We start from the raw sequence: 21,744 nt of genomic DNA, 5'->3' as shown, positions 1-21,744 counted from the left end.
GTCAGAGGGGCTGGATGCTGACCTACTTTGCTGCCTACAGGAGACACTTCCTAATGAAATCCTTCAGGGAAGGATTGACCTGAGTCTCTAGTTAAGCCTAGATGTATTTCTTCATACATTTGTTTGGCAAATTGGTTTGCAATATTTTGCTCTGTGCCTTTTGCCTGTAAAGTTTGTCATGGCAAAAGTGGAAAAAATCAACTCCTAGCACAGACATTTATTACAATAAACTTCATTTATAATCAGCTATGATAGACTATGTGGCTGTATCAGTTAAGTGCCTGAGTGATTATTGTAGTGTTTGTGTTCCAGATAATTCAGGGTCATGTCCAGTGGTGTAGTTTTGACTTGCTGCAAATAGATTAAACACTTTAGTAATGGATGGGAAGACAGAACCTCTGAAGTGTCTCCTCTTAATAACCATGCCATGATTCATGTGCTGCAGTACTTAAGCATAATAGAACAAATTAAAGACAGACTAGAAGCTGTCTCTCTTAATTTCTTACAGATTTGCTGTGTTTTTAGCATCTTACATTGTTTCCTTCATTTAATTATTCACTCCACCGGAGAGGATTATGCCAGCTTTTCATTATAAACTGTCCCTGGAGATATGGAATAAAACCTCTCCTATGCTACCTAGAAGTTCAAAACCATTTTCAATTTTGGAAACAGATTAACAACCAAATGTAAGGGTTTATTCCATCTTGTCACAAATGAAAAAGACTGCAGGTGGTAGCTACTGTACAGTGTGATCTCATCATCATTGATCCTTGTGCTGGAATCCCAGAAACTGTCATTAGATGGCATCCAAATCTGGTTTTAGATGCTTCATAACCACTTGTTATTGATTGGCTCATCAGGTACCATCCTGCTCAAACTACCCATTAATTTAAACAATGGTGTACTACATTTGCACTGAAAATGATGATAATATATTTTTAAAAGGAGGAGAAATGTTGAATAAAATGCTGGGTTTGTAGAAATGAGAGGGAATAATTTTTCTCGTTTTTCCCATTTTCCCATATAAACTCTGTCCACCCAGGAAATACAGAATAGGTCTGAGGTCTGCCTCTTTAGGGAGCTTGCCATAGTTTCAGCACTTAGGCCTGAAATATTTAGGATTACAGAGGAAGCCTTCCTGTTTGTGTAACAACTCATAAGGCATTTCTGGGTGTAGTAGCTTCTCTTTATGAATGGACATTTTGCAAGCAGTATTTCTTCTAAGTAGTTTCATTCTGTAAAGGATATAATAAACGGTTCCAGTGTATTTTTCCTTGCTTTGGGCAGAGGACAGCAGGGGTTGACTTTGCTCTTTCTGTCTGCCTTTGGTTAAAGGTGATAATTGTGCCTGGACTTCTGTGTGCAGGCAGTGCCAAGATGCAGGATTATCTCCAGCTACAGGAGAAACAGGTGAGAATTGGTTTTCTAAAGCAGAAGATGGGTTTCCTTATTTTCTTCTAAAAATAATAAAAAGTTTCTGAGAGAGAAATGAGCTTTAAGAACTCTGGGGCAGAAAAGACAGTTAACAGCATACATGTATGGTGTACAATGCTGATGGAACCTGCCTTGAATGAAAATCAATCCTTTGAATTAGGTCCTCTCGTTTAGATCAGCATTTTTGCTTTCTCTGTGTTTCTCACTAGTCTCTCTTGCATATAATTTCCAAGGCCTAGAAATAGGCAGAACTTTAGTCTTAAAGTTGGGGTGAGGGACTGGGCCTAAAACTTTGAGTTACATGTACACAAACAGAGTAGCTGGTGAGTTTCCTTATCATTAAAGTCAGCTGAAGTCCTTGAAGGTGGAGGTAACAAAAATGTCTGGTTTGTGCAGTACTTTCATTACTCACACACTCATTCTCAGGGCAGTCCTCCTTGGCTATGGGAAGGTCTTACTCCTGATTGCCCCTAGTTACTCCTGGTTAAAATTACCCAATTTGTAGTATTTCCTTGACTGCATGTTTTTGCTACTCTTCAAACACCACAGACATTTTATGACAATGTAGAAACTTTGTGACAGTATTTGTTTTGCCTTTTTTTCTTTTCTCTTTTTCTTTTTTTAAACTATTACTTTAAAGATATTCTTCCCCCCCTTTTTTAGTTCCTGTCTCTGGTTCTCATATGGCTGCCTCAGCTTGTCAGCATTCTTTGTGCAGTTTTCTACCAACTGGAAAACAGAGGGATTCAAGGAAAATTGATCTGCACCTAAAGCCAAAGGCTTTTCACACGGTCTCGAAAGAGCGGCCACACTCCTTAGTGGACCTTAAGGCCTATAAAGACACAAAAATTTTAGTGGCAAAATTTTTGGAACATTCAAACTGTAATCTCCCTCCAGAAGTGCGTCACGTAGTGAACAGCATACGGTCAGTCATTAAATCTGATGAGAGACACATGGAAGAAGCCATCTTCAGTGCCAATATCATAGACCAGGTAGGCCACTGATGTTCTAAAGATGTGTCCAGTTTCCATAGACAAATACCTAATTTAAATGTTTTTGCAGTTTAAGTTCTTCAGACAATTCCTATGGAAACTCTTTCATATTACATGGCATTAGTAAGAAATAATTTCTATTTATTGGGCAGCAATACATGTTACACTGCAGTTCAGACAGAAAGCCTGGCTGTGCTTTCCTGGTGCCCAGTCCTGAGCACTGACGAGCTGCAAGGACAGAAGTGGGAGGCATTCTGGAGGGGTTGAACCTCCTTTGGAAGAGTTGCAGTGTTAGCTTAAATGAAATACTCTTCAGAGACTGAACCTTTTAAACGAGAGCTGTTCTTACCCTGTTTTCCCCATTCTTTCCTGCTCCGCTGCTGCCTTTCCCGCAGGTGATGACGAGCTCCCAGCAGGACGCGGGCAGCTGCGGGAAGCGGCTGCAGGATCTGCACCTGCAGAGCTGCGGCGCGCTGAGCTCCGCCGCGGCCGCGGCGCCCCGGCTCGGCCGTGCCCTGCAGCGGGAGCGGCCGCACAGCCTGATCGGCGTGTGCCGGGAAACCATCCTCTGAGGGTGCCACAGGTATGTCATGGCAGCACAGAGCTGTGGAAGAAACCAGGATGGGAGAAACAACTAGCGGATGACTTTGAAAGGAAAAAGTGTCTTCCTTTGGAATTCCACTTTTTTCCCCACAGCAGGATGAGAACAGCTGTTTTTCTGAATGTAAATTTCAGCCTTGATTTTTGCAAACTTTTGATTTATTAGTGAAGTCATAACAAGTGTTTTCCCAACCAGAAATGCATTTATTTCACTGTACTTACAGAAATGCTACTGATGCTGCCCAGCATTTCTTGAAAACCATTGCAAACCCACCAGAGACTGGCTGTACAACTTAAAAGTTGTATTTATTTAATGTACCTCAAAGTGTTTTAACTATCGTCAGTGTTTTAATAAAAAAGTATTTCTGGACTTTGCCTTTTCAACAACTGATTTGGATACAAACATAAAGGTGATTTATACACACATACAGTGCTGCTTCTAATCTGTTCTTCCAGTGTCTTTCATTCCAGACTAACTGATCTGTCCAATTAAAACTGCTCCCCCCTCCCAGGGCTGCCCTTTTAAACTCCAGTACTTGCTGCAATGTGGTTTATTCCTGCTCTGTTCTGAATGTTCACCAGTTCAGTCCTGCAGTAGCCTGAGCGACCAAGAACTGACGTTAAATCCTCTGCAGCGTGACCAAAAGATGCATTAGGGAAGATGACTGAAATTCTGCATTTCCAAAAGCATCTTTCACAAACTTTTTATCAACACCAGCTAATAGGAAATTAGAGGAATTTTTATCTAGCAGAGCCTTGAGTATTTTCAAAAAGAAGTGTTACTCCAATTCATAGTTTTGACAATTTTATTATTAAAACATGTTATTGTGGTTCTGCTGTGTTTATGATTTATTTAACATTGATCTTAAAAAAAATACCAAAAAGTAAATATTGACACTGATTTCATTACCAGCATAAACACAGGTCTGCCAGCAACATCTTCCAGTGCAAGCTTCATCCTGGCTCTTTCAGAGGAATTGGTAAAGCCTTAAACAAAAGGTTCTCATAAAGAACCTACCACAGGTTGATGTTTCAGGATTTTAGGGTTTTATTGCAGCAGTGCTTGTCAGTAGCCTTAGTTTCCATTTGAGGTTTAATCATATACTGGTTTCATTTTTGTCACTCTGAGCTGGGCAGACATCCTGTGAAAAGGTCACAAAGGAATGTAGCTGAAGATGGGTAGTTTAAGTTTTACAGATTCATCCATTTTAATGTATTTTCATTAGAGCATGCTTCTGTATTGATGTGAAGTTACAGTGACATCCAGTGGCAACAAGGTATGCTAATTGAAAGCTTCTACTCTAAAGATCATAATGATACACAAATTCCTAATTCAAGAGAATATTTCCTTAAAAAAAAAAATCTGTGACCTTTGCAACTGCACTTAGATGAAGAATTAAATGATCTTCTACTTGAAATTTTTTACTATGTAAAGTTACACAACAAACAAAATAAGCAAGCTTCCTTTCTTATTTCAGATTTATTAGTGATAGGTTAATTCTTTCCTAAGGTCAGTTGCATGCAACACACTACTCCTTGAAGTACAGTCATCTAAAGCTCTTTAGTTACTGCATGGTAAGGCTTCTTAAGTCACAGTGTATTTTCTTCAAGGCCTTGGCCAAAAGAAAAAAAATAGACAAAGTTACACCAATTAACATTTATCTCATAAGGAATACAACTTTACTACTAGGTTTTTTATCTATACACATTCTAATACTGCTGATGGTGCTAGGTTATTTGTCAAAACAATTTACATTCAGAACACATTGCCTTAGGAATAAGAATGCTTTATAAAAGACAGAAACAGGTAAGCATGGCTTTCCCATTTTGAGCTAATATGAACAAAAAAGTAATATGCAAAAATTAAAGAAAAAAAAAACCCAGCCCAACACATACATTACACAACCTGTGCAATAAGTTATCCATGAAATAACTCTGTTAAATCATAAAAATCACAAGCATTAAAAATAAATATGTATCTAAATAAATATTTTGATTTTAATCTTGTGGCAATTATTCTTTATTTAGCATATGAAACACTTGTTACATGTTTATGTTCACACCTTGCCAAACAGGTTACACTTGTCATAACAATATCAAGTACTACAGTGGTTTTCTTTACAGTAGAGCCTAAAAGTTTGAACTGCACACATTCTTTTCCACTGAAATACCATCGATTCAGCACCAGTTTTAAAATTATGCAAAGTCATCAGTATTGGACCACTTTATGGGACTGGGATTTTTTTTTAACTTGAGGCAGCCAGAACTTTATCTAATTGCTTCTCTTTGCCATCTCCTGCAGTCTCATTCATCAAATATTCACATTCACTGTGTTATCAAACAAGACAGACATACATCACTCCACATAAAGGTTACAAATAAATATGTTTTAAGTTCTATGAGAAAAGAGTTTAGAAGATGTTCAAAATACTTAAATGTTTACAAAGATTTTTGTCAGTGATTATTGTCCTTGACCATCCTTCTCAACACTTTTTGTCAAAGAAATAGAAAGGAAGGAGAGAAAAGGCAGAGACACCTGTCTGTTCCTTGTTCTGGAGTCCTCAGGTCATCTTCCAAGCCTTTCATTCATACAAAATACAAAATTCTCTTCAGCTAAGACAGCTTCAGCTTGGATGGAAGATGTTAGATGTACAGGGGGGTCTCTTGACCTGTTAGAAGCCTGAACATGGCAGCTGGCATAGTCTTCATGTGAATCTGTCAAGTGATTACACAGACATTAATAGAGCTGGTACTAGTTTAAAATAATCCAGAAGGCCCCATCTGTCTCTCCCTGTGGCCAAGGTGCATTTTTTGTCCTGGCTTCTATAGATTTTTTACTAGAGATTCTAGTTCAAAGTTCTCAGGTTTTAGGATGCTGGTTTGCTGTCTTTGCTTTTTTTCCATGTGGTTTGGGGGTTTTGTTTGGTTTTGTTTTGGTTTTTAAATTATTTAATAATGTCAATTACATGATGTGGCATCATATAGTTTTAAAAGCCACCTAAACACTTTTTGTTGATACACCCTACTCCGATTACCGTAAAATTTACAGACCTTAAATAAGAAGTAGCACAAATCTCTCTGAAAATTCGTTCTGGTATTAATGGAACTTATATTTGTATTCTATCTTCCTTCTCTGTGGGAATGTAATTTAATATTTTCTCCTAATTACAGTATGATCCTCTGAACACAAAATTTGGACTTTGCTACCTGATGTTTAAATGCCAGTCAAGAGCTTGGTGGAACAGTTTCTCCTATGACTAATGTACTTAAATTCCTTCCTCAAGGAGTCCTGGGACTCCAGTCCCCAGTGCCAGAGGGATTTCACAGAATAACAGTGCAAGACTCAGGTAATCAGGTCTCCACCAGAACTGTACTTACAGCTCTAAATACTTATTGGACAACACAAGAGGAAGGAAGGGAAACTTTACTAACTGATAATACAGACCCTCGCCAGCTGCCTTGGTATCTTTGCTTCATGCAAAGATACCAAGGTAAAGAAGAAATGCTGTAAAGAAGAAAAATTTCATGCTGTATTCCTTTGTTAGGTGAGAAGTTATACAGTAAATGGGAACCATAAAGGCATGGAGGGGCTATTGGAATCTACAGCTTTGCTCCTGACAAAGTGCACATACTCTGTTACTGTTTGTCAGATACCATTTTCCAGAAGAAACCAGCTGTTTTTAATTTTTGTCAGAGGAACTAGAGGGAGATCTGGCCATTGTTCTGTATTTAGACTACCATTAAACTCATGAGGGATTTTGAAAAATTGGACAATCTTGCTTATTCATTGCTGATCTCTCTAGCAAGGTAAGTTGGAAATTAAATTATTAAAATGTATATCAGTTTGCATCTCTCAGACATAGTAATTAATTTCTATGGCAGATGCTGTAGTGATGAACCAAGAGACAGCTTCACAGCCAACACCCCTAAGTGATTTCTTCCTTTAATCACTTGATTTAATTCAGACAGTAGGTTGAAGGTACAGAATTATGCCAGGAACTCTTAAAAATGAATGGAAGAATACAGTGAATGTGCATCATTAGTTGTTAAAAAAAATTCTGTTGTTTCTTATTAGTGCCAAACTCAATTTACTGATTTGGTGATTTTAATGCTGTATTGATACTCTTTTCAACTGAAACATATATTTTTTCAACTATTTTACTTCCTTGATAAAGACTTTGTTCCCTTACCTCTCCCACTGAATTAGACAATGCTTGTACTATCTTTTCATGAGCAGTAGCCACGACGCTCTGCCCGTTGATCTCGATAATCCGATGTCCCACTCTTACCCCTCCCCTCTCTGCTATTCCACCTCGCATCAAGCTGCAAATCTGCCAAGAGAAAGCAATGTTTAGTGAAATTCAGAAATACCATGATGCAGCACTCACTGGGATTTCATGCACAATAATGAGTGGTGACACTGTAAGGATTCCAGAAGATGCTTGTTGAAAGTATTAATCAATGAGTTTTTAAATGTTACTTTATTGGTTTGTTAGAGGGAGTTTTTTTCTGAGGTTTCTGCCTATTATAATTTTCATTTTCATTCTCTGACTGGGAACATAAAAATACCTTTCCCAGTGATACAGGTAGTAGCAACGCAGAAGTGGAGACGGGGAAAAGAGATTGATTTATCCACTGCTGGGACACAACCTCCTGTGCCCCTGCAGGAGAGGAGGGAGCTCTGCTCTCCAGGGTCACAGCTTCCCTCCACATTGCTCAGTGCTGCTGCCACAGGGAGCTCGGGATGAAGGAGGCAAATTAGGCCATTTTCTTTAACTGGCAGCTGAGGTTCCAGGAAAGAACCAGGCACGAGTTCTGAATGCTATGACCCCTACAGCAGGGTAATAATTCTACAAGAAGAACTACAGTCAGCAGACACAGTTCCAGCAGACATTGCTACCTAAAGCATTCTGAGATTACAACATGCAGAGTCCAGGCTGAAAGAGAAATCTCAATCCGGTGCTGAGAATGTTTCCTCCTTAGCAACAGTATCTATGCTGCACGGGGATCCTCCCTGGCAGACTAGACTGCTGTGCATTAGATAGAAACTGCTGGCAAATTATTTCAATACTGAGTCCATGAATCACACAAGGCAGATAATGTGCTGCTCGAATCTCTGGAACTAAGCAGCATTGGGATTTACCTTTTGTTTACTGAGAAAAAACAATTCTTGGAGGAAAAGAAATGAGTGCTGGAGCATCAGCTAATGCCTGTTTCTGCAGTTCATGTGAACGGTTAGAATGATATGCCAAGAATCATTCTTTGCTGCGATCTGGTCATTTGTTCAGTGCTAAATATAAATCTGATAAGATGTGACTTGTGCCCCAGTGAGTTTGTTACCTAATTCAAAAGCACAGTATGTGGGGAGATGGCCAGTCTGGAACCTGTTGAAGGTAAAACATCGTTTATGGTTGACTGGAATCTTTTCCTGTATGGCACTAGCAGCCTCCTTTAATTCCTCTCCACAAATAATAATGCTATAAAAAAAAAAGAAATCCCTTCTCACTTGAAGTTCAGACTGTTTTATATGAGGAGTGAGAATATAGTGTTATTCTTTGCTTATAAAAGGCTTCAGGGGAAAAAAAATGAAAAACCCAACACATTCCTCCTGCAGTGAGATTTATCTTCCACCATGCTCTCTCCAGTGGCTGAGTTATGTAGTCCTTGAAGTATTTCTGGTGGGCTTCAATGGAAAGAAGCACTCACTTCACAGAATTGTGTGTTGAATTTCAGTCATGTACAATGAATTGTTTTGCAGGTAGTCTACCTTAAAATCACACAGCTCACAAGATAAGCAGTACTACACAAATCTCTTTTACAGAAAGCTTCTCAATGCAACTCACTGTTAGAACAAGTTTTCTCCTTGCTATTGGAGAGCAGTAACCACAAAGGACAAAAATCAGCATGTACCAAAAGAAACCCTGTAAATATATTTTTTGTGGTGGAAAAGAAAATAGAGAGACAGTACAGCTGAAATAAAAGCTTTTGGAGCAAATGGAAATACAATCCCTCACCCCACTGGCATAAAGGCAAAGATAATGGCTTGCATATCTATCCAGAGCCTTTTTCACTGCGTAGCTCTCAAAGCACTTTTAGCACTTTTAACACCATCAGCGAGTTTTTTTTCTTTCTAACAGCCCCAGATATAGAAAGTGGTCTCTTCATTCAGGAATCCCTCTCCAGGGGAGGCAGGCAGCTTCCTTTTGTGAGCATTAAGTGTTTTAATGAGGTAGAAAAAGAAGCAGACACAGAGACTGAGTGGTTCTGCCCAGGCTCCCAGACCCTGCTAAGCCAGACAGAACACACAGAGAAAAAAATATACTGCATTTACAGCACACATTTAGTGACTCCTGTATTTGCAAAGGTTGACTCAAATCAGCCTTAAGAGTTTTGTCTCCAGCCAGTGGAGCTATGACAGTTGAAGCTGGTGAGTTTAAACTGAGCAGTACCTCTCAGTAAATATTATTTTATTCAGACAGAACTCTTCAATATGTTGTATTTGTTGAACATGGCAACAGCTATAATATTAGATAAAGGAAGACACATCTGCTTCTTGTAAGCAAGAGTCTATATTCTATTGACTCGGTAAACTGCAGGGGGGAAAAAAGAAAAAAAAAATTGTAAACCACACTGATTCAATGCACTCAGCTGTGAGAGGTTTGCAATGCCTTAGACAAGCTGTAGCACATCAGATATGAAACTTCAGTAGCTTCACAATCAGTTTTATTACAACTGTCCATAGAGTAGCAAAGCATTAAGGATAAAATAGTGCCAGACAAACTTTATTCTGTGTAAATAGGTTAATCAATAACCTATTAAAACCAGATTTCTCCTCATCTCACCTTTATATTACACTGTGGAAACCCTGTAAATTTTTTGCCAGTTTAAATGACAGTAAACAAAGGCAAGGAAGAAAGAATAAAATGTTTTGTAAAGTTTTACTGTACTTTTAGATAGCTTGTGCTAGGCTAGGGATGGGGTAGATAAAGTTCTCACAGAAAGTGAGATCTAGACTGAGAAGTGGTGTTTTATCAGCAGTGAAAATATAATGTAATACACAGATTTTTTTTTTCACAATCAAGAAAAAGAAATGTGATATACAAGTACCAGATCTAGAAAACAATAATGTGATACATAAGGACTACTTGTATTTAAATAACATAATTTTAAAAGAACTGTAGCATAATGATTCGGAAGGTCACTGATAGGTCATCTAATGCTCACCTCCCCATCACACAACACTCATAGTTGTTCTGTGTGTGTGCACATCCTTTATTCAGCTGCAGCAGTGCAGTGTCTGCATTTGCCTGACACCCTGTGCAGGCAAAGCCAGCTCAGATGGGGCTTTCTGTGGCCAGAAGCTGTTGTGTGTGTTCATGGGCTTTTCCCACCATAATGGCTCTGCATCCTGCACAGATGAGACAGGCAGGGTGAAAAGGAACCACTGCAAAGCTGCTGTCAGAGGAGGCACAGAAATAAGTCCCAGCTGCATGGATAATGAGGTAATGGCCTACCAGAAAGAGACATTTAATTCTATCTGTTCTGACAAGCCATTTATTACTTTGCTCTGTTAATGCCGAGCCAAAAAAGAACAATATTACTTCTGGTTCTGATCATAATTTGTAAGACTTGCTGGCTATTACAAAACCATTTTTAAAGAATACAGTGTCAAACTACCAGAGTTTGACACTGCAGTTGTATTTTCAAATGTTGAAAGCGTTTTTCAGAGCAAAGGATTTTACAGGCCCAGAGGTTTGTCTCCATAGCAGCCTAACAAAAGATGTTACTCTCATATTTTTGTTCACTGGCTTTCATATTCAAACAGACTTTTCATAAATGAAATGCACTGCAAGGCTTTTTTTTCCTATATGAAAAGGATATTTTTGCTGAATTTAGTGAACTTTACATTTGATGTAATTTGAATGTTGTTCATTTAACTGGAAGGAATGATGATCTGCCAGTGTGGTGACAAATGGCCAGTAGATGGAGGGAGCACATAGAAAACAAGCAGAGCCTGCAGAATTTACTAAAATGAGGTTCCAGTCATTGTAGGAGATGATTAGCAGGGACAAGATGAATAGATTGTCACACAGACTCCCTGTCCATGTGGGGGCATGGGATGCCCCTAATCCACCTCGGCCTGATTCTTTTCCCCAGCTCTGATCCCACCTCCATCAAAGCCATGAATGGGCTCCTGAAAACTTGATAATCACACTACTGCTAAGGTCCTTAAATGTATTCCCTTGTTTGGTCATAGCACCAGAGGAACACAGAAGATTTACAAAGGCAAGCAATTAGGAATGAGATCAGTTGAGAGGGCACCCTCTGTGAGACCAGGTGAAACCAGACCCTGGGGTGGGAACCACTCTAAAGTGGATCCAGCTGGGCCAGGGTGTGCAGCAGTGTCCTTTACATGTAATCTTAGGGAGGAATGTTTTAAACTTGGGTGGAGCAGTAACTGAGAGACAGCCAGGAGAGCTGCAAACCCACTCCTGAGCCATCTGTTTGCTGAAGTGCAGGAAGGTTCATGGACCACATGGGTAGCAATTACCTGCTACTCTTCCAGCTCTCAAAGCGTGGCAAACAGAGATCTGGCAGCTTCAGTCGATGCATTTCACAGAACAGGGGACAGAGCCCACAGCCTTTGTGATGTGGTTTTCTGTGTGAGTAGCCTGATTATCTTTTTTCCTAGACTGGAGGAAGAGGAAATGGTGGTGGTCCTGCACTACAGCCAGTCTCTAATGCTAGTGTCAGCCCCCAGAAGGGCCAGTGACTGAGTTAGTTGTGGGGAGTTTGCTTTGGAAAGGTGTCAGAGAATGGCTTGGGAAAGAGGAACTGAGAGAGGAGGACCCTGAGCTGCCTGGGGTAAGTGTTCACTGCCACATTTGTTCTCTTTGCTGCTGCTATTCCAGGGAAGCTGCAGCACACAGACAAGGGGTACCTAGGCCACAACCTATATATAACCTGTAATGAGAGGTTAGCTTTTATAAGAGTTTAGTTTTAATAATAGGAGGTCACAATTATATTCCCATGCCTACTACCATGTGAGCCACATAAATTATGCACAGCAGAAGAAAAATTAAAAGTCTTAGTGAGTGTATAGTGAAATTTTAAAAAGATAAACAGAATCAGATCTAAGATTAAAGTGCTATAATTGTAAAAACCTTTTTCAGCATAACATTTCCTTGCAACTCTGGCACTGACAGTTTTACATGATCAGGCTATTGCACCAAATAATCTGGACTATAAATCTTATTGCTTTATTATGTAAGAAAACCCTTCAAGGATTTCTCCCAGTATCATCCATTTGCATTATATTACTCAGAGACTTTAAGGTTTTAATAAACGGAAGAAGTGAGGTCATGCAAGATTCTTTCAGGACTTCCATATATTTTTTGACAAAGAAAACCAAAAAATAAAGGAAAAAAACCCAAAACAACCAATGAACACGGAAACTTACAATTCCATTCTGTACACTGAAGCCCAGCTGGTATTTTAAGTCTGGCCGTTTTATGAGGACAGTAGTAACAGGAGGACAGCTGACAATGTTCAGTTTGACTTGTGTCTGATTCTTGAGTCCCTGTAAGATATTTCAAAAGTCAGTATTTCTGAAATGAATCTTGCTGTGCCCTTATCTGTGATTTCCTAATTGCGAGAGTGTTAAACAGATGATCTGAGAAAGCGAGAGTTAACAGAAATTGATTGTTAACTTAGAGATACATTTCTCTTATTTATTTCCTAAGATATTTGGCTCAACAAAACATTAAAATTTTGCCTTTAATTACTACAGAAATTTAAACAAATTTTCCAATAAAACCCAAAACTGACTTGCTCTTTCCCATCATATGGCTAATTAATCTCCTGCTTCTGCTGCTCTTGGTAAATCTGCACAGACATCAGATTCAGTCTCAGTCACTAAAGATAATGCATTCTGGGATTCCATCGTGTCTGCAGATTCTTCATTTGCTCACTTGATCTGTCCTGCAGTCTTCCAGCCTCCATCCATTTTATCTGCATGAACCCAAAAATGATTAGGAGATTTTAATCTTCATATTTTATTATGGAGGCTGTGAGGAAGCTTAAAACTTTGAAGACTGAGTAACTTAATTCAGGCAAGCTTTACAGACCTGACCTCATTTGTCATAGCCCAGTAACAAAACTGCAGCTCTCCAGCCCTAAATTTCTGGGCATTATCACTCCTGAATCTCCAATTCTGCTTTTTGTTAATGACAGATTACTGATTTTTTTTTGCAGTGATATGAAAAATTGTATCTGCTGGAAATCTACAGGATCACTTGTCAGAAGATTACACCTCTGTTGGCCTATGATCTACAGCATAGAGTTGTAAGTTTGGGGTACCTTTATGATGCCTTGGCATGTTGCAAGAGGTAGACCAACTAAACTGGTACCATTAATGGACATAATTTGGTCTCCAATGCTCAGTTTTCCTGAACGTGCTGCAGGGCCTCCATTCATCATGTTGGCCAGGATAACGGTGGGTAGAATGGATCCCCATCCAGATTCCACAATCACTACCCCAAGAATTTCTCCCTTCTGTTTTTCTAGCTGGAGCTGCAATTAAAAAGGAAAAACATTTTTTTTGCTTTGATTTTTCTGACTTTGAGCATGAGTATCTCACTTGTTCCCAAATAACATCTATAAATCTCAAACCAAATTCTCTTCTTTGCCATTAGGTGGTAGCATGACTTTGAATGTTAACTGGAACACAGCTGTTTGTTTTCAGGGGCATCCTCCACCTGTTTCTTGAAGGCCATAGAAGTTTAATAAGGAAAGCACTAACACATGGTTAACTCTGTAGGAAGTGGTGGAACTGGATGCCAAGGGAATGAATGCTAAAGAACTTTCTGTCCATGGAACCTGGCAGCCAGAGAGGGAGGCTCTAACATTTTGTGGCTAAGGTAGTGCCTGCAACCCAGGCTTTGTTCAGCTCAACTCCTGCCAGTTCTGCTCAGGTTGTCTCTTGATCTCAGGGCTTGTCTGTCCTTATTTTCAGACAAGGATCTATTGAATATTATTAACATTATTATTATTAATATTGTTAATTATTGGATATACTCATGCCTAGCATGTTCATGTAAGATCCCTGATGTGACATAAATGAGGCCTTCTCCTGAACTGGCAGTAATCACAGCACAGCTAACACCTATAAAGTGGAACAAAAGTTTAAGTAGAGAACATGCTCTTGAGACAAATACAGGGAAATATTTTCTCTCAAATGTGGAAGGACAGGGAATGCTGATGGCCAGCTCACTTCTGCTGAGGTTATCTATTGCAGAAAACCACAACTCTGTCAGCTCTTTCTGTATCAGTACTTAGGTGAAACATAAAATCACCTTACACTGTGTACTGTGAATAGCACAGAGCTTATCTAGCTCAGATGTAGATGTCCTTTATTGCTGTTCTGATCAATGGAAACAGAAAGATCCTGAACATGAAAACAAGAAATCCTAATAACCCATAAAGCTGGTTTTAGTACATGGGACTGATGAAGGACACATCTTGAAATTGTATAAATGCCAAAAAATATTTATGAGAACTACATTACTCTGAAAAAAAATTATTAATCTGAAATGAAAATCCAAAACTAGTTTACCTCTTTGCAGTTTTCTGAATTGGAGAAGTGTATGAGATCATCATTGTACATTTCTTGGGTATTGATGATGTCACTGTATTCTTTCTGACTGAGATCCTCTGGGTTAATTCCATTGGCTCTTAAAAATTCTTGGTAAGCCACACTGAAAGCCTGACCAATTGACTGAGCTATGAGCTGTGCCTAAAACATAGAAAAAAGCAGCTCAGAGAAAGGACAGATTAACAGTTTACCAATGAAACCACGAGAAACCAGGAGAGAGATTAGATTTTTAGATAGAATCAAAATGAGGATCCTGCAAAGTTTCTGCATTAGCATGGATATAAAGTCACTTTAAGGTCTGTTGTACAGAAAGAACCCATTCCATCCAAAATCAAATTGCAAACTCCATTAAAATCCCCTGCTGCTCTCCCCTCCTCAGTAGGCTGCAGTAGCAAGCAGCCATATGTGCTCATGTACTCGTTCCAGTGCACACTGGAGTCCTGGCTGCAGCCCAGCATGGAGCAGGGCTGGTGGAAGAGTGCCATGAGCTCAGCACAGTCTGTCTGCAGGGTGAGGGGAGGAGGGCTGCTCTGCTTGCCCCTGCCTGCACAGACGTGTGCACTGATGATTCTGCTTGTGGTGTCACCTGCTGCTCCTCCTCCCTGCTTTTCCAGGACTGAAAACACTGCTTCAACAGAGCCATCTGCTCCCCTACTACTGCCATGATGGCTGTCCCACATTCCCAGCAAGCCAGCAATAGCCCTGCTTACCCACTGCACATCTGGGACAGCTATTCCCATTAACACCTTGACTAGTGATGGCAGGGATCATTTCAGGAATGCAGCCAGAGCCACCATTAAAGCTTGCTAATGTTGGGAACACCCATTCAAAAGCCCCTGTCTTTCTTAAATTTTGGAGCACTTATCCACACATTCCACTAGATGGCAAGGGAACACAGAGAAACAGAGATCAGTAAAAGGAATGTGTAGTCACTTTTTCTACATTTGAATTATGTTCTTCTCTACTCTTGAGTTTACTGCAGCTCACAGGAGAATGCCATGTTGAGTTCTGTATATTTGTGGATCATCACTAGTGGGGTCATTGGGGCATATGAGTAACTCCCGATGATATGAAACATTAATTGCACCTTACATGCCTTAAAAATATTACTAATCAAAGCTATATTATGGAAATGCAACATAGTTTCTTTGACAGTCAGTACATTTTAAATGCATTTCAAATGCATGAGGTTTTCTGGACATTATAAATCTGCATCTTCTTACAATCTACTGATCAAGTGTTTTCTTTGATGCTATGAGGTTGTTTCGTTATTTCATTTGTGCTGCTGTGCACAAAAACACCAATCTGACTGGAAATGACTTTGGAAAATCAAGGATATCAGTCACAAAGTGTTTCTTCATATTTTAAAGCATATTTTCAAGTCTTCACTCTATACCAAGAGGTTTGTACGGAATCACAAAATGTGCTGAGTTGGAAGGGACTCATCAGGATCATCAAGTCCAGCTCCTGGCCCTGCACAGGACATCCCCAGAATTCCACCCTGAGAGCATTGTCCAAACACTTCTTGAGCTGGGTCAGGCTTGGTGCTATGACCACTGCCCTGGGCAGTATGGTAGTACAGAAATCACTCAGGTGATTTTCATATCATTCCATTGTTAAAATTCATCACTCATTACTGAGTCCTTCTGATCTTCATTGCTACTGCTTTCTCTGTAGTTCATCCTCTGCTTTTGCCTTCGTGCTACATTCCCAAAGCAAACATCTCCAGGTGTCATGCTCTATTCTATTGCTGCCAGTAACAGCCAGTTCTTGCATCTTAATTTCATCTCGATCTCTGAGGTCTTAGGAATGTCTATGAAAGCATTATACACAATTTAGAGATAAAGTAATTAAGTTGCTTGAAAAGGTCACCCAAGCAAAGCTGTGACCAGAGCTCAGCTAACTGGGTCTCAGAACAACCCCAGTCTAGCACTCTAACCTTTAGACAATGCCATTTCTCCTTCACAGGCTTAATTGTTTTAAAATAATGGAAATGGATTGCTTAGCTCAAAATATATGCAACCTCTGAGTTATGACTGTCTGACCTAAATAACTCAATTATTTTTTAATTGGTATTATATCTAAATATATACCTAGATATTGTATCTATAACCATTCCTGTAATAACAGTGATGACAAATACTTAGCACTGCCTCTTACTGTCAAGTTAGTAACAGACAACAAATTTTGCTTTTTCTGTTTAACTGGCTTGGTATATTTTTCCATAAGTGTTTTAGGTTGAAGTCCTTTCTCTGCCACTTCAGACCAGAAGTACCTAATTCACTACAAATCCCAAACCTGGTTATACAACAACAGTAAAGCAAGGTTATCTTCTTTTGTCACAAGAGGTATGGGATGTCACATCAGCACTTTCACAGCAGTGAAACAGGATGTACAGCAGAGATGGACAGAACTCTATGGTTCTAATGGTTCTAAAAATTGTTCTAAAAAATTCTAATCAATAATATTTGCTAGGGATGAGGAAAAAGAACTAAAAAATAAACAGCTGAATGTGGTGCTAAACACCAGAGGATAAAGTGCCATGTTTGAAAGTACATGCAAGTACAGGTCAGTAGCCTCAGGGAACCAGGACTGAGCTGAAGGCAGCCTTGTGCAGCCCTGCCAAGGCAGTAGAAGCGACTTGGCTTCAGTTAGGAAGAGGTCCAGAATGGTTCCACCTCATGTGGAACCATATGTGTCATTTTGTGCCAACCCACTGGACTAAAGGATATAATCCAGGATGCTGATCAATTCGATATCCTACAGGTTAAGTTCGCCCACGAATGGCCTTTGGCTTCAGAGCTCTCTCCATCACCCATGTTGTTGAGATAAATTGATTCCATTTACTTACATCCTCTGATTCAAAGACGTGGCAGATCATTTTGTACTGCTTCTTGCCCTCCTGGGCCCCAGGAGTGGTTTCAATGCAGTCCTGGGAGGCGGATCTGGGCATGCGGCGCCGCGCCATCAGCACCACGATGTTCCCGATGTCGGCGATGTAGGAGATGGTGCGCAGCGCGTGGTCCATCATTGTTTCCTGCACAGAGCAAGGACAAACAAAGCAGTTCTCCATGCCTGCTGCTCTCCTGCAAATTCTGCATCTGCCCTCTCCTTGGCAGTCTGCTGCTTGAGAAAGACAAAAGCTGCAAAAGCACTTCCTATGGGCCCAGACCTGATAATCCCTCCACAGTTGAAGGGAAGCATTGTAGCTGTTCAAGACATTGCTTCAGTGGAAGTGTTGCCTGAGCAAATACAGCATGGTTGCTGCTGTAAAACAAGAATGAAGAGCTATGCTACTGTTTTACATTTCTTTTCATGCTGTTGGAAAATGGTGTTATTTCTTTACATATTTTGCTGATGTTAGGACAAACTGTACATAAAGAAATATAAAGGGCACACTTGAAATCTGCTTCTGGCTGGGGTCACTGGTCAGTTTGGAGAGTTTTTCCAGGTTTTATCTATTGCTCAAACTAGAAACAACCAGAAGCATAATAGTTGTACTAATCAAACTAGTTGAGGACGTGTCCTGACTGTCCCTGACCCTCACTCTGAAAAGCTAAAAGCATCCACCAAATTCCATCATAATTGGAACAAAATAACGTGGTACAAGATAATTCACAATTTTAATAATGTATATAAGCAGCAGCGCTCTTTATGTAAACAGCTTGGCATTAGTTTTGCATTTGTTGAACAATTTTCTAAGGCCTAAGGAAGATGGATTGTTCTTCAAGTCAACAAAAGTAATTGTTTTAAGAATTTCAGTACAAATTGACGTGACAGACAAAACTACAAATTATCATTGTTTCTCAGAACCACTTGTCTTGCTGAAGATAATCACTACCCATAAAATTATTGTAATGATTCTTCTCAGGCTTGAAATAATGCTTATCCCTAACCTATGAAAGGTAATGATGGTTAAGAGGTGGTTTGGGAAGTGTCTCTAAGGGCTGCAGGGCCTCAGGAGGATTTACAGCACTTCTGTCAGAATGGAGAAATGTTTTATAATGGACATGTCTCAGCAGGATGTTGGGAGCTCTGCGGAGATAAGAGATAATTGCTTTTCAGCAGTGTGCACCAAGTATTGTGTAAGGGTGTAATCATACATGCAGTGTGCACAGGAGTGAATGCATTGGGAAAATGAAGGCATTTCATCTCACCTGCCAAGAAAGGCTTTCTGCCCATATCATCACAGAGAGGTTACTTAAATGGTTTGAGTTTTTTTTATTTTCCCCTTGTAGGGGTGAAAGCAATTATTCCTCCATCCCTCCCACATTTTTCCTGTTAGAGAATAAGGAAAATACTATCTAGTGACTGTAAACATGAGTTTACTTTTGACTTACTTGTGACTTGACTTTTTCCTTTCTCTCTCCATATTCCATTGTACTCAAATTTCCATTACCAATATTTCTTTTTCACCCCTCTCCTTTGTTACTTTCCCATAAATTCCTCCATCTCTGCCCATTTGCCTCTCTGTCCTTTCCCTTATCCCTTTTTGAGTCCCATCCATTTAATCCTTGTTGTTCTTATATTTGTCCTTAGAAATTCAGCCTCTCTCAGGCTTTTCTGAAGCCATTGTTCTCCTATCTAGATTGCCCTTTCTCAGATTCTCCCTTCTTTCCCATGGAATTCTTTAAGAATCTTGTTTGTTGCTTCTCTTGAAACCCAAAGAACAGCTGAAGGAAAAAACCTAAGCATTCCTCCAAGCTTTGAAGTGCTGTAGTCCTGTGGGAGTGTGAAGACAGCCTAATGAGTCAGACGATTTTGTGGAGCTGATCATGCACCAGAGGCTCTGCACATACACATTTCTGAGCTCTGTATCTTTATTTTTCTTTCTTCATTTCCCCAGTTGCCTTCACTCCCAGCATGTCTTCACTGACTGAGCAAGAAGCTGGGAGAAGCTGTTTTGGCTTCTGCTGCTTTGGGGCACTGAGTGCAACCCCACAAAGCTGTGCACAGGGAAGAATTCCTGTTCTATCAACAAGGCACGTGGCCAAACGTAAGGCTGCTCCTACTTCATCCCTCCTAAGCAGGTGCCCAATGGCTGAATGCATTCAGCAGCTAAATGCAGAAGCAACCAGGAAGTGGCAGGGGTGGCATTTCCTAGTGCTGTTCAGGGCAACAAATCACCACTGCTGGCTCTCTTCCAGCCTGGGATTGCACCTGGCTGGTGCTGCTCAGCATTTTGAACCTTGCTGCATGTCATTTTCTGAATGGAAATGTTACATTTTCATTCAGCTGTTGCCTCACGTGAGCTATACAACACTACAGATGGATTAAAACACATGGCATACTGCAGAAACAGGGTTTATGTAATTGATAAAGCCATGAAAGTACAGATTGTCTCTGCCAGCTGCCACCACAGCTGAAATAGACCCATGGTAATTATACCAGCCAGGAACCTTCACTAGCACTGAAAAGTGTTACCAAGCCAAAAATGCTAAAAAGTCACAGGAATAATTCTGTATAGCTCTCTGAAAGACATGCTGTAAAAAAAAACCAACCAAACAAAACCAAACAACCAAAACCCCAGGGCAAACACTGGAGAGCTTGGAATTAGAACAATTTCCACTATTACTGTTTTCATCTGGTTGAACAGCTCAGATATTAGACACCACTCATGATGGAGCACTGCATTTTGTATCACTATGAATCTCAGGGGATCAGAAGAATAAGATGCCAGTTCCTTTGACTGTTTGTGGGCTACTTCAAAGAACCTTCCCTTTTTATTTCTAAAAACATTGGTGTTCAGCTGAAATGCTGAACTATTTAGAGAAGTAAGAAGAGTGATTTCCACTAAGACTAATCCTCACTCAACACAGATACTGTACGTGCTAACTGTCCTGCACTCCAGCTATAAACTGTAGATGTTTATTTATCAATAACTATCTTTGCTAGTCATCTTTGCACTGATAATTATGAACATGTTATTTTCTGCTAATGCAAGAAGCTTTGATAATATAATCCCTGGGTGATGCATGTTTGCCATGAGGTGAAGAAAAGGCTGAGCCACGACTGATAGTAGTATTGCTTATGGTGGATAAAGTGCAGTTTCAGGATGATTTATGGGTGGCAGGTTGTAAATATTGCTGCCCATGTTAGATGGGATATTCCACTCATGTGGCTCATCTCATGGGAGCTCTAGTGGCATGTTAAAGACATTTGCTTATGTTAAAAGAAAAATAATCCATTTCCTGGAGATACTATCATTACCCTCACATTAAAGGATAGTAATGCTCTCCTAAATTTCACGAAGAAGGTGCTTTATAGTTTCCATTGTTAGAAAACCAATTATAAGTAAAACCAAACCCCTAAATTTAGAGTGCTACATTTATCTTTGTTCAAGTGACTCCTGTAGTTTCAGCTCATTTCTTCATTTAGCCATATTTCTGAATTCTCATCTTATACACCAAGTTAGAAGTTCAATAACCATTTTCTCTATTTTCCAAGTTGTTTATGAAAATACTGAACAGTACTACATTAGAGGAACATACTAATGAGCCTCACTCTGCCCTTTTTCTCTTTACACATAGATGGCAATATATCAGACATAACTACACTCTGAAGTTTTTATAAGCCTGCTTCTATCTCTAGATATATATCTAGATCGTATAATCTTGAAAATATCATATTATATTACAGCCTTATTTAGGTAAAGAGATGGCATGTTCTGCTTCTGTGCCATGGACAAATATATCCCATAAACAAAAGGAAACTATTGATTGGGCATGATTTACTTCTGACAAAACATTGCTAAAATTGTTCTTTTCAATGCCTCTCATAAGAATTAAAATTATTTGAAGACTTCCTGTAAGTATGATCAAGTTTTTGAGATTACTAAATATTGGGATCTACGTATAAATTATATGTATTTAGTTGTAAATTTGTCAAAAACTCCTTTCTATGAAGATCACCTCTTGTTGAATATACAAGCATTCCTAGAAGATGAGGCTGATCATTGCTGTGGTATTCAAATGCTGCTTTTATATGAACGATTAATAATTACCTTAGGCAAGAGGCTGGTGGCTCACATATGATTTATGGAAAAAATTGAGATTAAATCTTACA

The 21,744-nt window shown here is 39.6% G+C and overlaps 2 protein-coding genes across 10 annotated transcripts in view; one reads left to right on the top strand and one right to left on the bottom strand.

Moving 5' to 3' along the window:
- The window catches only part of ENTREP2 (endosomal transmembrane epsin interactor 2), an 86,497-nt gene extending 83,045 nt beyond the window's left edge, over positions 1 to 3,452 (top strand). For all 6 annotated transcript variants that reach the window (XM_077785880.1, XM_077785879.1, XM_077785878.1 and 3 more), the window contains 3 exons: positions 1,336 to 1,410; positions 2,098 to 2,426; positions 2,822 to 3,452. In XM_077785880.1, coding sequence (XP_077642006.1) covers positions 1,336 to 1,410; positions 2,098 to 2,426; positions 2,822 to 2,998 — 581 coding nt within the window. In that variant the 3' untranslated portion in view covers positions 2,999 to 3,452. The remainder of the gene's footprint in view (positions 1 to 1,335; positions 1,411 to 2,097; positions 2,427 to 2,821) is intronic.
- Positions 3,453 to 3,814: 362 nt separating this feature from the next.
- The window catches only part of APBA2 (amyloid beta precursor protein binding family A member 2), an 86,260-nt gene continuing 68,330 nt past the window's right edge, over positions 3,815 to 21,744 (bottom strand). For 3 of the 4 annotated variants that reach the window (XM_021532005.3, XM_021532007.3, XM_021532003.3), the window contains 6 exons: positions 17,531 to 17,716; positions 14,641 to 14,820; positions 13,386 to 13,598; positions 12,487 to 12,606; positions 7,217 to 7,357; positions 3,815 to 5,741 (listed from right to left, as the gene is read on the bottom strand). In XM_021532005.3, the coding sequence (XP_021387680.1) occupies positions 5,670 to 5,741; positions 7,217 to 7,357; positions 12,487 to 12,606; positions 13,386 to 13,598; positions 14,641 to 14,820; positions 17,531 to 17,716 (912 nt within the window). In that variant the 3' untranslated portion in view covers positions 3,815 to 5,669. The remainder of the gene's footprint in view (positions 5,742 to 7,216; positions 7,358 to 12,486; positions 12,607 to 13,385; positions 13,599 to 14,640; positions 14,821 to 17,530; positions 17,717 to 21,744) is intronic. The other variant, XR_002465586.3, reaches the window with a different exon arrangement.

This window comes from Lonchura striata, chromosome 11, assembly GCF_046129695.1.
Source record: "Lonchura striata isolate bLonStr1 chromosome 11, bLonStr1.mat, whole genome shotgun sequence".
Classification (NCBI taxonomy): domain Eukaryota; kingdom Metazoa; phylum Chordata; class Aves; order Passeriformes; family Estrildidae; genus Lonchura; species Lonchura striata.
Note: the sequence above shows the minus strand (reverse complement) of the source record. Positions and strands in the feature narration are given on the sequence as shown.